The sequence below is a fragment of the Ipomoea triloba genome, chromosome 15 (assembly GCF_003576645.1).
Source record: "Ipomoea triloba cultivar NCNSP0323 chromosome 15, ASM357664v1".
Lineage (NCBI taxonomy): Eukaryota > Viridiplantae > Streptophyta > Magnoliopsida > Solanales > Convolvulaceae > Ipomoea > Ipomoea triloba.
Window position 1 is genome coordinate 12,730,457 of NC_044930.1, and position 15,949 is coordinate 12,746,405.

Genomic DNA, 15,949 nt, shown 5'->3' on the forward strand with positions numbered 1-15,949 from the left:
GCTATTTAAGGTAACGTTTGAGAATAAGCTATTATTTTAAGTTATCTATGTTTTATCAAACATACTTATAGTCTATCTATATATAATTTAGAATAAATTATAAGTTCTAAAATAAGATTTACCAAACATAATCTAAATTAAGAAAAAAAAGAAATCAATTTATCTCCGAACATAGTTTTTTATGAATAAAAGAAAACTATAAAATAATAAAGAGTTATGGAGAAAAAAATGCTTTAAATTTTCTGCCAAACTATGTATATCCATCTATATAGAGAAACCAAATTTATATACTAGTTTCATAAACTATGAAACATTTTAAATCCCCTTTGATTCAAAAATTAATTTTAATCATTACTTGATGTAATTCATTACATTTATCCTAGTCAATATAATCTTGCTATATATTAATTGAACTTATCTACTCAGCAATTCGTATTAAATAGAGATAATATAGTTAAATTGACCCTCAATTTTTTTTATTTAATACAGCTAACTCTATTAGATTGTAGTATCTGTTCAAAGATACTTTCTCGCCAATATCCACTACTATGTCATCTGATGAGCACAAGGTGCTTGACCCTCAAATTTATTCGTAGTAAATATAATTAAAAGTAAAAAATGGTATTGTAAAAAAAAAAAAACAAGTAGTTTATTAGCATCCGGCATATCAGGGAATAAAATTTAATAAGATTTAGAAATCTATGTAATAGAACTCTATGCACACAATCAAAAACGCGGTAGCTATGACCTTGTAGTCAGGTAACATGTAGTAAATTTTTCAAATGTGAGAGTATCTAGTTTCAGTAAAATAATATTGTCTAGATAAACACACACTACAATGCAATAGAGTCAATAGTAAAAAAAAAAAAAAAAAAAAAAAGCTATGCTTATATATAGTATCCTAGCCTGAACAAGCAACCCATACGAGTGAGAAAAGTGTGGCCACCGTCATGGATGCGGTTTCGTGTTTATCATCCATTCTTGGCATTGCAACTTTGGTGCTGGTTTGGTTTTCATGGCGAAAACAGAGCAAGAGATTGGCACCGGCGGCCGGTGGCGCGTGGCCTATCATTGGCCACCTCCACCACTTCCGAACCTCGGTTCCCTTGGTTAAGACTTTGAGCGAGTGGGCGGATAAATATGGTCCGGTGTTCACCATCCGCCTCGGCATATCCCGGATCCTGGTGGTTAGTAGCTGGGAAGCCGTCAGGGATTGCTTCACTACCAACGACAAGCTCTTGGCTGCACGCCCAACTACATGTGCAGGTACAATAAAATAGAATAGTATGTTACATACAACGTTATATGATTTTGGCTGGTTCAGTTGATTTATTTTTTTTAGATGAAAAGGAAAACCCGAAGTCCGTGTACACTAGTTAAATCATACCTTGTGATCTTAGTCAGACTATAAGGAGGTAAATCAAGTTACCTATAGATGATCAATTCATCAAACCAAAATGATTTGAATTCAAATTGGTGACATTTTGGTAATATGGTTATAAGTGTATGTGTATTCTTAATCATCTTGGCTAAAATTATTCCCAATTTCATTTCATTTCATTTATTTGTTTCCAATTTCTTTAGCTCTTCATTTTCTACAAATTTCTAATTTTTCAAATTTTTTCCCAAGTCATTTCCAGAACTATATTTTCAAGAAAATAATGTTTAAATAATAATAATAATAATAATAATAATGTTTAATTACTTAAAAATAACTAACATTAATAAATGGAATTGGAGAGACGACTAGACGAGGGAGGTAGTGACACCTGAGAACTTATCTTTGAATTGGTAGTGGTATCTATTAAATATTGGATCTGGTCTACCTAAAATATTTTCAATAATTTTAGAGTTAATTCCACCAAAGGTCCCTTGTCTTTGGTGGCAATTCTAAATTTAGTCACATACTATTATTTTTGTTATTTAACATGCCAGACTATATTTCTTGGACACTTTTAGTCCTTCTTATAACTTTTTCTATTTTTTAGTAAGGGTAATTTTGTTTTCTCATATTTTTCTTTTGTTATTTTTCTGGTTTCAACGTGTTTAATTGGTTTAGAACTTTAGGTAACCTCTAATTTTTAGTAACCATATTTTTCAATCGATTTTTAGTAAAGTCCTAAACCAATTAAATCGATTGAAAAAAAAAAAAAAAAAAAAAAAATATGAAGAGACAAAAATGCTCTAACTAAAAATAGAAAAAGTCATAACAAGGACTAAAAATGTCCAAAAAATAATAGTCTAGATGTTAAATGACAAAAACAATAGTCTGAGACTAAATTTAGAATTGTCACTAAAGACAAAGGACCGTGGAATTAACTCATAATTTTAACTGAGATTCGTTAATTTATATTCAGGTAAACACCTTGGTTACGATTATGCGGTCTTTTCATTCTCAACAAACAATTCATATTGGCGAAGAGTACGAAAATTGGTGGTGGAGGAGTTACTCTCCAGCAGAAGACTTGAGAAATTGAAACATGTTTGGGTGTCGGAGCTGCAAGCCAACATCAATGAATTCTACACTTCTATTTCCATGGATAACAACAACGACAAGAACAACAATCCCTCTGCTCCGAAAGTGAACATGAGCCGATGGTTTGGACATTTAACGTTGAATTTGATAATGCAGATAGTGGCCGGCAGGAGGTATGAGTACCAGAGTGACGGAGTGGTCAACGAGGAGGCACAATGTCTAAAGAAGGTGTTCAGTCAAGTTATGTATCTGTGGGGTGAGTTTGTCTCCGGGGATGCCATATTTCCACTCTGGTTTTTCAGGTGGTTGGATTATGAAGGCCATGTCAAGTCCATGAAAAAGGCTGCAAAGGAAGTTGATGCCATCTTGCAAGATTAGGTGGATGCTAGGAGGAAGGAAATGAGAAGTAACGAAGATCAGAAGTTTATTGATGTGATGCTTTCGATGATTGATGATCAATTTACCAAAGGTTACAATTACTCCCGTGACACAGTAATTAAAGCAATTGTGTTGGTATGTTCTTGACTTTTTGAAAAATATATTTTTTGGAGTTGGGGTGTTGGATTTACAAGACTTTGTTCTATCTTAATTTCTCTTTGCTATTATATATTGTCTTATCTCGCAGAGTATGTTACAAGATGCTAGTGAATCGTTTGCGAATCACTTGACATGGATATTGGTTGTATTGCTAAAACATCCACAATCATTGAAGCGTGTTCAAGAGGAGATAGACACAAACATTGGCAAAGAAAGGTGGGCAGAAGATTCTGATATCAAGAATCTACCATACCTTCAAGCCGTTGTCAAAGAAACACTGCGAATATACCCACCGGGACCATACCTAGTTCCACACGAAGCGGTGAAAGATTGTATAGTAGATGGCTATCACATCCCAAAGGGCACACAACTATATGTCAATGTATGGAGATTACATCGCGATCCTAAAATTTGGACGGATCCAGAAAAGTTTTTACCAGAAAGGTTCATGACAAATTTAGAAGGGGAAACTGCCCAAAACAGACAATATCAGTTTGTCCCATTTGGTCTTGGACGAAGATCATGTCCTGGAATGTTATATGCAACACAAATTACACATGTTGCAGTTGCTCGACTATTTCAAGGCTTTAATTTCAACACAGCTCCAAATGAGCCATTGGACATGACGGAAGGCGGAGGCATTACCTTGCGTAAATTAACTCCCTTGGAAGTACTCGTTACATCGCGTTTACCACCTGCTCTATTTGGATTATAAGTGTGTGTGTGTGTGTGTATATATATATATATATGCATGCTTAATGGGCATGCATGTTTTTTAATTTTCTATGTGGTCAAATAAAAGTCTTTAAGTTTTTAATTTTATCGATCCAAATATTTTTAATATATTATACTCCGTAACAAATTCATTCCGTGCATCGCACGGGTGAAAATAATAATAATAATAATAATAATAATAATAATAATAATAATAATAATAATATATTATTATTATTATACTACTACTACTACTACCTACTACTACTACTATTATTATTATTAATGAATTTATGTATATACTTCAATAAATATAATGTATTATATAAATGCATATATTTAATTAATTACAAATAAATAAATAAATATATATATATATATATATATATATATATATAAGGATTATAATACAAAAGGGTATTTTCGGTATTATGTAATACCAGGGGGTCGTCTAGGAATGACTATTTTCCCTGCAAAGGGAATAAGTCATCTCCAGGAATGTTATTCCCTAGAATAAAAGGATGAAAGTTACATTTTTAGTGGATTGATTAGTGAGTGTTGTCCTTTGGGAATGGCTAGATAGGACTTGAGTAGCACAACATCATAAAGTGTTTGAAAGCTAGCTAACCGAATTGATATACTTGATTGCATGAGATAATGATAAAACAAATACTTGATTTGAGTAATAAACAATGATAAAGAAGATGATTTAAATCAAATGGCAATGCACAAATGCTTCTCTAATGTTCTAAGGTTTTAGGCTAAACAATGCTTAACAATGAGGTGAGGGAATCAAGTTAATGCCAATGCCATTCTCGTGGACCTTGGCTAACACCAAAGTTTTGATCCCATTCTCATGGTGATTAGACTAGGTGAGGTGCTTAATCAAACACCTTGGGTGCATCATCCCTTCCAACTTCCCTTTCTCAAGGGCAAGTTAGAAATGTGAAAGGGTTGGCGGCTATGGTGAATCCTATTCTCATAGGTGAAACTTCAATTCCATACATCTCTAGCATAATTGGGCCCTAATCAAACAAGAGTCAAATAATTCCCTAATTTCACAATCACATTCATTCTAAAGGCAATGAAAAACCTAGATTAAACAATTCAATTCATATAAGCATTCATATAAAGCAATTCAATCTAAATCCCTAAAGGATTTAACTACTCATAATGGAATTGAAAATTAAAAGCAATTGGAATACTATGTAATAAATTCAAATACAAAAGTATTAAGAGGTGCAAGAATAAGAAATAAAAAATCTTACTTGATTGAATTTGTAAATATCAAATCTGAAATTGAAGTTGAATGTGTAATTACAAACGAGAATTCTCCCTAAATCTTTCAATGAGTGATGGATTTACATGTATACACTAGTACAGAATAGATAAAAAAATGTAGGACCAGCTGGGTCCGAAGTTGACTCCGGACGCGCAAAGTGACGCGGTGGCATTTTTGTAATTAAATTTTCCACATTTTATTTTTTTTTAAATGGACCAGCTGCGTCCGAAGTTGGAACTTTGGACGCAGCTGGTCCGAGGATATACACCAGCTGTGTGCGAAGTGGGAACTTCGGACGCAGCTGGTAAACGCATTACATGTAGTTGCGTACGAAGTTCCTACTTCAGACGCATCTACATTATTTTATCTTTTTTTTATGTCTAATGTTTCAGATCTAGATCTGAACAAAGGAAGCCAAAATTCGAATGCACACCATCAGCCATCGCCATAGCCACCACCACAAGACTCGCCTCCTCACCGCCTCACCGAACCTCCATTGCCGCTGCCGTCGACACAGCAACCGGCGCCCACAACGTCCGCTCCGCACCAGGTCGCCGCTCCTCGCCGTTCATCTCTGCTGCTCCCCGCCCCGCTCCTCACAGTTGGTCGCACCGCTCCTCGCCGCCAGAAGCAGCGCCGGTCGCCCCACTCCTCGCCGCCAAAAGCAGCCGCTGGTCGCCCCCCTCCTCGCTGCCAGACGCAGCGCCGGTCGCTACTCCTCTGCCGCTGGCACTACTGCTCACCTAGAAAGGTAAGTAATTTACTTTATTTTATTTTATTTTATTTAGGCTATGTTTGGCAAACCTAGTTGAAACGGTAGCTGAAAGCTGAAAAGTAGCTGAAAGCTGAAAAGCTATAAGCTCGAAGCTGAAATTTGAAGAGCTGTTAAGCTAGCTGTTATGCTTAAAAGTGTTTGGTAAAATTAGCTTTTTGATAAGTTGATAAATGTAAAAAGACTAAAACGGACATCTTCATAAAAGCTAAATAGTTTTAAATTTAAATAGGTTTGTTTACATATTTTAATATAAAATAATGAAATCAATATAATTTAATAAAATATAAAGTAAGAACATATATTTGAAAATATATAAAGTAAAACAAGATGTTTATAATTCATAAAATTAGTTCATACAAAATTTATTGTTCAAACAGAAATATCAAATTAAAATTACAACGAAACATATTAAAGAAAAAAGGCCAAAAGAGTTTTAATTGGGATGGATAAATTATGTTATTTATATAAGTTGGAAAAAAGTTAAGAAGCTACTAGCTTATTTTTGAAAGGCAAAAACTTGTGTGAGACCGTCTCACNCAAATACAAAAGTATTAAGAGGTGCAAGAATAAGAAATAAAAAATCTTACTTGATTGAATTTGTAAATATCAAATCTGAAATTGAAGTTGAATGTGTAATTACAAACGAGAATTCTCCCTAAATCTTTCAATGAGTGATGGATTTACATGTATACACTAGTACAGAATAGATAAAAAAATGTAGGACCAGCTGGGTCCGAAGTTGACTCCGGACGCGCAAAGTGACGCGGTGGCATTTTTGTAATTAAATTTTCCACATTTTATTTTTTTTTAAATGGACCAGCTGCGTCCGAAGTTGGAACTTTGGACGCAGCTGGTCCGAGGATATACACCAGCTGTGTGCGAAGTGGGAACTTCGGACGCAGCTGGTAAACGCATTACATGTAGTTGCGTACGAAGTTCCTACTTCAGACGCATCTACATTATTTTATCTTTTTTTTATGTCTAATGTTTCAGATCTAGATCTGAACAAAGGAAGCCAAAATTCGAATGCACACCATCAGCCATCGCCATAGCCACCACCACAAGACTCGCCTCCTCACCGCCTCACCGAACCTCCATTGCCGCTGCCGTCGACACAGCAACCGGCGCCCACAACGTCCGCTCCGCACCAGGTCGCCGCTCCTCGCCGTTCATCTCTGCTGCTCCCCGCCCCGCTCCTCACAGTTGGTCGCACCGCTCCTCGCCGCCAGAAGCAGCGCCGGTCGCCCCACTCCTCGCCGCCAAAAGCAGCCGCTGGTCGCCCCCCTCCTCGCTGCCAGACGCAGCGCCGGTCGCTACTCCTCTGCCGCTGGCACTACTGCTCACCTAGAAAGGTAAGTAATTTACTTTATTTTATTTTATTTTATTTAGGCTATGTTTGGCAAACCTAGTTGAAACGGTAGCTGAAAGCTGAAAAGTAGCTGAAAGCTGAAAAGCTATAAGCTCGAAGCTGAAATTTGAAGAGCTGTTAAGCTAGCTGTTATGCTTAAAAGTGTTTGGTAAAATTAGCTTTTTGATAAGTTGATAAATGTAAAAAGACTAAAACGGACATCTTCATAAAAGCTAAATAGTTTTAAATTTAAATAGGTTTGTTTACATATTTTAATATAAAATAATGAAATCAATATAATTTAATAAAATATAAAGTAAGAACATATATTTGAAAATATATAAAGTAAAACAAGATGTTTATAATTCATAAAATTAGTTCATACAAAATTTATTGTTCAAACAGAAATATCAAATTAAAATTACAACGAAACATATTAAAGAAAAAAGGCCAAAAGAGTTTTAATTGGGATGGATAAATTATGTTATTTATATAAGTTGGAAAAAAGTTAAGAAGCTACTAGCTTATTTTTGAAAGGCAAAAACTTGTGTGAGACCGTCTCACGAATAAGGATCCGTGAGACGGTCTCACAAGTGTNTGCCCTTATAAGTGAGAGGCACTTGTCAACATTACTTATTATGAAAAATGTATTACTTTTTCTCTTATAAGTAACAAAAATTGTATTTTTGATTAGTGTTATATTTGAGCATATAAGTATGAGATTTGCACATATAAGTATGACATTTGCATGGTGCTTTGACCCGACCCGACCCGTCTCACGAATAAGGATCCGTGAGACGGTCTCACAAGTGTNATTAGTTCATACAAAATTTATTGTTCAAACAGAAATATCAAATTAAAATTACAACGAAACATATTAAAGAAAAAAGGCCAAAAGAGTTTTAATTGGGATGGATAAATTATGTTATTTATATAAGTTGGAAAAAAGTTAAGAAGCTACTAGCTTATTTTTGAAAGGCAAAAACTTGTGTGAGACCGTCTCACCATGAGACGGGTCGGGTCGGGTCGGGTAAAGATGCAAATGTAACACTTATATGCACAAATGTCATACTTATATGCTCAAATGTAATACTAATCAGGAATAACATTTTTGTTACTTATTAGGGTAAATGTAATACTTTTAAGGGAAAATACAATACTTTTACATTTCGATTTAAAAGTATTACATTTTGCCTCAAAAGTATTATATTTGCCCTTATAAGTGAGAGGCACTTGTCAACATTACTTATTATGAAAAATGTATTACTTTTTCTCTTATAAGTAACAAAAATTGTATTTTTGATTAGTGTTATATTTGAGCATATAAGTATGAGATTTGCACATATAAGTATGACATTTGCATGGTGCTTTGACCCGACCCGACCCGTCTCACGAATAAGGATCCGTGAGACGGTCTCACAAGTGTGACCCTTTTTGAATAGCTACCTGAAGTAGCGTTCAAAATAAGCTCTTATTTTAAGCTACTAGCTTATTTTGAGAACATTACCAAACAAAGCTTATAGCTTATTAGTAGTTTAAAATAAGTTATAAGCTCTTAAATAAGCTCTGCCAAACACAACCTTATTTGTTTTATATTTAAGAAATATTTATTATTTTTTAATTTAATTTTGATTAAATATTGTGTGTTATTGTATATGTTAGGTATTAATATTGTGATAGTTTAATTTCAAAAATTGTGTTATAAAAATATATTGTATATTATGTGTATATGTATATGCATATAAAAATTGTATATTGTGTATTATGTGTTATGTATATATTCTTAGTTTTAACAATATGTGTTATGTATATATAAAAAATGAAAGTGAAAAATTATTTAAAAAAATAATATAAATGTTAGTATATAAGTAAATAAAATAATTATAAATAAAGTATATAACTAAATTTAACAAAGTTTCTAATAAATAAGAAATAAATATCAACAAATAAATAATATAAATATTAGTGCATAAGAAATAAACTATATAACCTAACAAATAAAAAATTATCAATAAAGTATATAATCAAAATTAACAAAGTGAATAATAAATAAGAAATAATTATCAAATTCAAGTAAATAAAATAATTATCAATAAAGTATATAACCAAAATTAACAAAGTAAATAATAAATAAGAAATAATTATCAAATTCAAGTAAATGAAATAATTATCAATAAAGTATATAACCAAAGTTAATAAATTTGGACGATGAGGCAGTTGCGATGATCACCAGAAATTTCTCCAAGATCCTGAAACAAATAAATCGAAGAAACAGAGGAGGTAGAAATCAATCGAATCGCTCAAATAACTCCTCAACCTCGTCGTTAGTAGCATCAAAATCAGGTACCAAACAAACCAACTCAAGTTACATGAAAAACTCAGGTCAATCAAATCAGTCCAGTCAAACGGGAAATCAATTTCGTCCAAATCATTGGCAAGCTTCTGAAAATAAGAACAAGAATAAAGGGATTCAGTGTAGAGAATGTGAGGGATTTGGTCTTATCCAGGCTGAGTGCGCCACTTATCTTAAGAGAAAGGAATCCATGAAGGCTACAACCTAGAGTAATGAAGAATGCTCAGAAGAAATCAAGATGAAGATGAAGAAATCTCTGGAAACTTTGTTGCATTTACTGTTGCTGTGGCTGAATCTCAACTGGACTTAGAAAATGATTCAGATCAGGAGGATATTGATAAACTATCATATGAAGAACTGGAACAATCCTATGTTTAACTGTACAAAAAATGGGACATTCTATTGAAGTCTCACACCACAACTGCTGCCAAAAATGAATTTTTGGAAAAGAATCTTGAAACATTGAGGAAACTAGTTGCTGAACTTGCCATATCTCACTCACAAATACAAAAGTTGTATACATAGTTGGAAATACTCAAAAAGCAAATCAAGATGATGAGCACAACATCAACTCTCAATCGAATTCTCGATGCTGGAAGATCTCCCAAAATTAGAAATGGCTTGGGATACACTCAAAATACTTACAACTCACAAGTCACTACATTTGTTCCTGCCAGAGAAGGATTTGGGACAATCACAAGCCTCAAACAGGAAACACAGAGAAAATATGTGCCCACATGTCACTACTGCAACAAAAAGGGACATACAAGACCTGAATGCTATAGGTTTTATAGAGATCAAAGAGTTGAAAAATTCCAAAAGAAGTGGATCACCCCTGTTGGAAGACAGATCTGGGTAAGGAAATCAGATTTAGTTTGTTACTCTGTTCAGCATGGAAAAGATCAGGCAAAATGGTATTTTGATAGTGGATGCTCACGACACATGACTGGAAGCAAGGAACATCTGAAAAACATAATCCCTTATACTGGACAAGTGACCTTTGGTGATGGGATTAAGGGTGATATTCAAGGTATTGGAATTCTTAATGTTGCAGGTTTGCCCCTCTAGACAAAAGTATTGCTTGTGCACGGACTGAAAGCAAATCTGATCAACATCAACCAGTTATGTGATCTGAAACTGAATGTCGAATTTACAAAAGATAGATGTATAGTCAAGGATCAACAGAATAAAATCATCATGGAAGGTATGAGATCGACAGATAATTGTTATATTTTGTCTACTAATCTTTTGTGTTGCAGGACATCTACTGATTATACAGAATTATGGCATCAACGACTCGGACACATGAACTATCAAATATGAATGAACTCATACATCAAGAATGTGTCAGAGGCATACCCAAGTTCAAAGTTAAAGAAACAAGTGTCTGTGGACTGATAAGCTCCCAAGATACCCCTTATTTGAGTGCATATTAGGGTGCTTTGTAACGTTTTTAGTATCCTTACATGATAAATTTGTGATCAAATGTGCTTTAAATTCACTAACCGCACGCAAAGCTACCTTTAGCATAAATTGAGACGATACAGGAGTCCCGGGAGCTAATAGGAACAAAGACCGAGCTTAAGGAACAAATCAAGCAAGTCCGGAGCCCCGAAGGACCAAAATGACCTCCACACGCGTGGTGGTGAACGTGGCCACGTTCCAGTAGCCAACCACGCACGACTACACGCGTGTGGAAGGGTGTGGAATTGACACTGCCCGAAATTCCTCCTAGGGCTACATTTCGGAGACTATTTAAACCCCTTTGATAGAATTTCAGAGGGAGAGTTTTTTTTATCACTTGGAGTTGTTTTTCTTTATCACTTAGAGTTTTTATCATTTCCTAGAATAGTTTAGCTTAGTTTAGAGAATTCTCCTTGTAGCAAGACAACAAGCTTGGATTGAAGGATCACTTCAAATCTAGGTGATTTCTATTACATCTTAATCTATTTTACTATTTTCTTCTTGGATTGAATTAGCTATTGTCTTGAATTTCTTTATCATGAGTGGCTAGTTTAATCTAGGGATTTGGATTGTGTAAAGATATGTTGCTAGTGTAATGATCTTATATCTTATTTTGGATTTAAATGCTTGGATTGTTGGAATATCTATTCTTGTCTCTTGATTGTTGTTTTGATGATATCTTGTTTGGATTTGGCCAATCTAGGTGAGAGATTGAGCTCTTGACTCTTTCATGTCTTTGATTAGAGTTAGGATTGAAAGCTTTGTAACAATCATAGATCCTATGGACTTCTTAAGAATAGTAAGAAAGTGTGTAGCTAAAGTGTTTGATAAAATGTCTCTTAGGACTTTGGATGCTTGAAGGCATTCCTAAGTCCAAGAAGCCTTAGTACACAAAGGTGGAAGAGGACTAAGAAGACACACTCCTGAATAGCCAACATCTTTGCTTTGCTTATCCATTACCTTAAACACACTAGGATGCAACATAGACAAGCACTATCCAATCCCTACCTCTTTACATACATTTATTCACACTTGTTTTTACCATATTTTCTCACACAACCCTTATGAACCTTTTCACTCTCAAATCGTCATTCACCACGCTCAAATCTATTACATGACTCAATCACTTGAAAGCGCAAACACTTGACACACCTCCACGTCCTTCCTTCGAGACCGACACACGGGGAGTCATTGACTTTCCATTTTAACACACACATTTCTTTTGACATTTCACCCTATGCATGCAAGTGTTGTCAAAATGGCGCCGTTGCCGGGGAAGGCAATAGGTTGTCAAATGTTTTTGTTTATTTTGATTGAATGATTGCTAGATTTGAACATTGTTAATCCACAACATTTTATTTTGTTTCATTTTCTATTTTATTTTGTTTTTGCTACTTACCCAATTGACTACTTTTAGTCAATTGTGGAATATTTGCTTCATTGATCATCTTAATAGGTGAATGCACACGCGAGCAAAAGGAAATCAAGGCTTATTACCTTATATTCTAGAAATCAATAGAGCAACTAGGAAGAAAAGCATCCAAAAGTCACAGATGGCTTCGTCAAGCGCAACAAGAAATCCACAAGGAAGAGGAGCAGCTATACCAAACCCACCCCCTGTACCAGTTAATCCACCAGGACAGATTAACCATGAAGAACCAATCATGGAGGAACCACAAGTTAATAGAGCAAATCCACAAGAACACATTCGAGAAGAAGACTACTATGGAATACCTCAAGAACCGCAGAGATCAATCGCCGATTATATGACTCCGGACTTCAACATGCACAATTCGATCTATGTACCACCGATGGAAAACATCAATTTCCATGTACATCCAACTATACTCACTCTGGTCCAAAATAGCCAATACTTAGGATTGCCATCAAAAGATCCTAATGCACATTTTCAGTTATAAGAGAGGCAGCACGTTGGTTGGAAAGTCAAGATGATAACCATTTCAGATCATGGCAGCAGCTACACCGTGAGTTTATGAATGAGTTTTTCCCTATCACTAAGACCATGAGAATCAGAAGACAAATACAAGAATTCAAGCAAGGAAGGCTTGAAAGTCTTTGAGAAACTTGGAGAAGGTTTAAAGTTCTTAAAAGGCAATGCCCACAAGACTTAATGCACCCATGGGACGTGATAAGCTCATTCTATGGAGGGCTAACTGATGAAGGAAAGATGTTACTTGACTCATCTTCCAGCGGCGCCTTTGTCTCCTTAGCATTACCCGAAGCTGAAGAGTTGATCGAAAGGATATCTAAGAATACCTCTTGTTGGTATGACCGACGAGGAGAGCACGGAGGGATGTATGAGATTAATAGCCATGTGGCAAGTGAGGCGAAAATAGAGGTAATTAATGAATCATGAGATCAAGAAGTTACAGGCAATGGTAGAAAAAATGGAAGGAAAACTCAAGCCTTGCATGGCTTTGGCACTTTACTGTAACATCTGTGGAGGACCACATGATACGAATATCTGCACTTCACCGTCTGCATCCGGGCAGGTTGAGGCGGTGGATTATCAAAGGAACTCCAACTACAATGCCTATGGACAAAATCAAAGACCGAATAACAATTGGAAGCAGGGCGAGGGATGGAACAACAATGATGGATATCAAGCGTGAGGACAATATAATTATGGAAACAAGCCTGCTTATGGACAAAATGACAAGGGCAGATTGATGTATAATCAAAATCAAGGCAATGGAGGCCAAACTACCCAATTCAGGCCACAATACAACTCTCAACTTGACGTTACTCAACAGAGAATGGACGATATCCGTGAAGTAGACGAAAGGCTTACAAGGACGATCATGGAATTAAAGAATGATCGGGCAAATCTTAAACAGGAAATTACTCAAGAAATCAGACAGGAGATTTCAAGTCTTAGGCAAGAGTCAAATTAAAGGCTACACTCAAAACGATTGAGAACCAGATTTCACAAATGTTCAAAATGATGTTTGAGAGACATTACAGACAGCTCCCTAGTAACACTAAGAACAGTCAAACGGATGACTTGTCTTATTTAATTATCACATGAAATTATTTTAGTAGATGAACATGCTTTGTCTTATTTTATAGGATACAGCGGATGACTTGCGACAAAGTCAGCCTGATGCATCAAATGCACATTTGTGGTTGGAGGCCATCGGCGGTGTTTAGAGAGGAGGCTATGTATATGGGTTTGGCTCAGATACCCAACATTATTTCCCGAAGACTTCAAGGAAATCAAATTCTAAATCAACAGAGTCATCTTCCAATGCAGCTTTGTTAGCAGAAATTCAACAAATGTCGGAAGAAAACAAGATGTTTAAGGAAGGGAACAAGTTGTTCCAAGAACAGGTTGATAAGATGGGTGCTATATTTACAAAGCTCAGTCCAAATTCTATATAGTTAGCCTCCTTGAATATAAACAACTCTACTTCGACAAATGATGAAACACAAGCACCTAGTGATGAAGATTAAGTGGTATATATTTTCATGACTTTTTGTTGGTGTATGCTAATAGTCTGACTACTATGTAGTTTTTAGTGGTTGCATACCCTAGTTCCCTAACCTGGTGGTTGCACATCAAGCTAGCACATGATTTATTTTGGTTCTTAACATGTCTTTGGTGTTTGGTAATACTTTGTTGTTAGAAGTACTATGAACATGACTATATTTTTTAAAAAATATTTTTTATGTTTAAATATATTTTCAATTTGAAATTTAGTGTGCTCATTGGTGATATAATTTATTAACAAGTAGAAATAAAATTATATTAATATAAAAATAATGGAAGGATCTTCAAAAAAAAATAAAAATAATGGAAGGAAAGTCACAATATTCAGTACTCAATATTTCTGTCCAACTACGTCCGTTGGTCGGAATTTCCGTCGAATAATTGGAAGGAAAATTACAAAATATAATGGGCATGTTTGGATAACATCCGACATTTTTTGACGGCTTTGACCGTAATTAGCGTTTTGACTCAAAACGCTTATTACTATTTTTGATAATCAGCGATTTGAAACAGCGAATTGACTCCAAACCGCTAAACCCCAAATGCTACAATTTGCAGCGTTTGGGGTTTGGCGTTTTGGGGAAAGGTGTTGGTCCCAAGGGGATGGGGTACAAGTCTAGAGGGGGGGGGGTGAATAGACTTGTATAAGATTTTGCAAATCTTTTCAACCTCTCGTGTGTATTGAACTTAGGATGTTTAGGTTCGATACCTCACGAGGTGAAGACAAAATTTTATGCGCAGCGGAAATGTTATCCCCTTTTAGTTAGCACGAGTTTAAGTTAGTTCGAGAAGTGCGTTTATATGCAGTGCAATCGAGAGGTTAGCGAGAGATAAAAACAGTAAGTAAATGCAAGAGAGATTTTTAAGTGGTTCGGCCAACCCGCCTACGTCCACTCTTCTTCCAGAAACTCCCTGGAAGGATTGCACTAAAAACTTCCCTTTTTAGTACAATATCGAGCGCTTGAGCTTTGATCACGAAGCCCGCCTCAAGCCTCAGGTTTTTCGCCCCGCTTCTTGTTACTCCACCTCTCGAGCACTTGACCTTTGATCACCAAGCCCGCGTCAAGCCTCAGGATCTTCACAAGACAGCTCCCAGGTTACTCCGCCTCTTCAAGGTCTTTCTCCCCGCTTCCAGCTACTCCACCTCTCGAGCACTTGACCTTTGATCACCAAGCCCGCGTCAAGCCTCAGGTTTCTTTCACTCGGACAGCTGCCAGGTTACTCCACCTCTCTTGCTTAATCCAAAGCAAGGTGTTTTTGGTTGTCACAGTTGAATGTAACAGACTCCAATCTGACCACAAGCTATCGTTGAATCAACTTCGATGTAGAGCAGCTTCGGTCACCTTCTGGATGTATAACAGTTTAAGCTTTGTAACTCTCTTGAAACACTAAGATGTGTTTTTTCGCTGTTTTGAATATCAGGATGATATTCCAAGTTAAGCACTTGCACTTTTAACGTTTAGACAGACACTTCTTAAGAATTTCGAAC

The 15,949-nt window shown here is 35.7% G+C and overlaps 2 protein-coding genes across 2 annotated transcripts; both read left to right on the forward strand.

Moving 5' to 3' along the window:
- The first annotated feature begins 950 nt into the window (after positions 1-950).
- Positions 951-2,854, forward strand: LOC116005697 (xanthotoxin 5-hydroxylase CYP82C4-like). The gene is made up of 2 exons (XM_031245939.1): positions 951-1,266; positions 2,358-2,854. The coding sequence occupies exons 1-2, from the start codon at positions 951-953 to the stop codon at positions 2,852-2,854; spliced, it is 813 nt and encodes a 270-aa protein (XP_031101799.1).
- LOC116005698 (cytochrome P450 82G1-like) lies at positions 2,610-3,728 on the forward strand. Its single transcript, XM_031245940.1, has 2 exons — positions 2,610-2,989; positions 3,102-3,728. Exons 1-2 carry the CDS (start codon positions 2,876-2,878, stop codon positions 3,726-3,728), a joined length of 741 nt encoding a protein of 246 aa, XP_031101800.1. The 5' UTR covers positions 2,610-2,875.
- Positions 3,729-15,949: the final 12,221 nt, after the last annotated feature.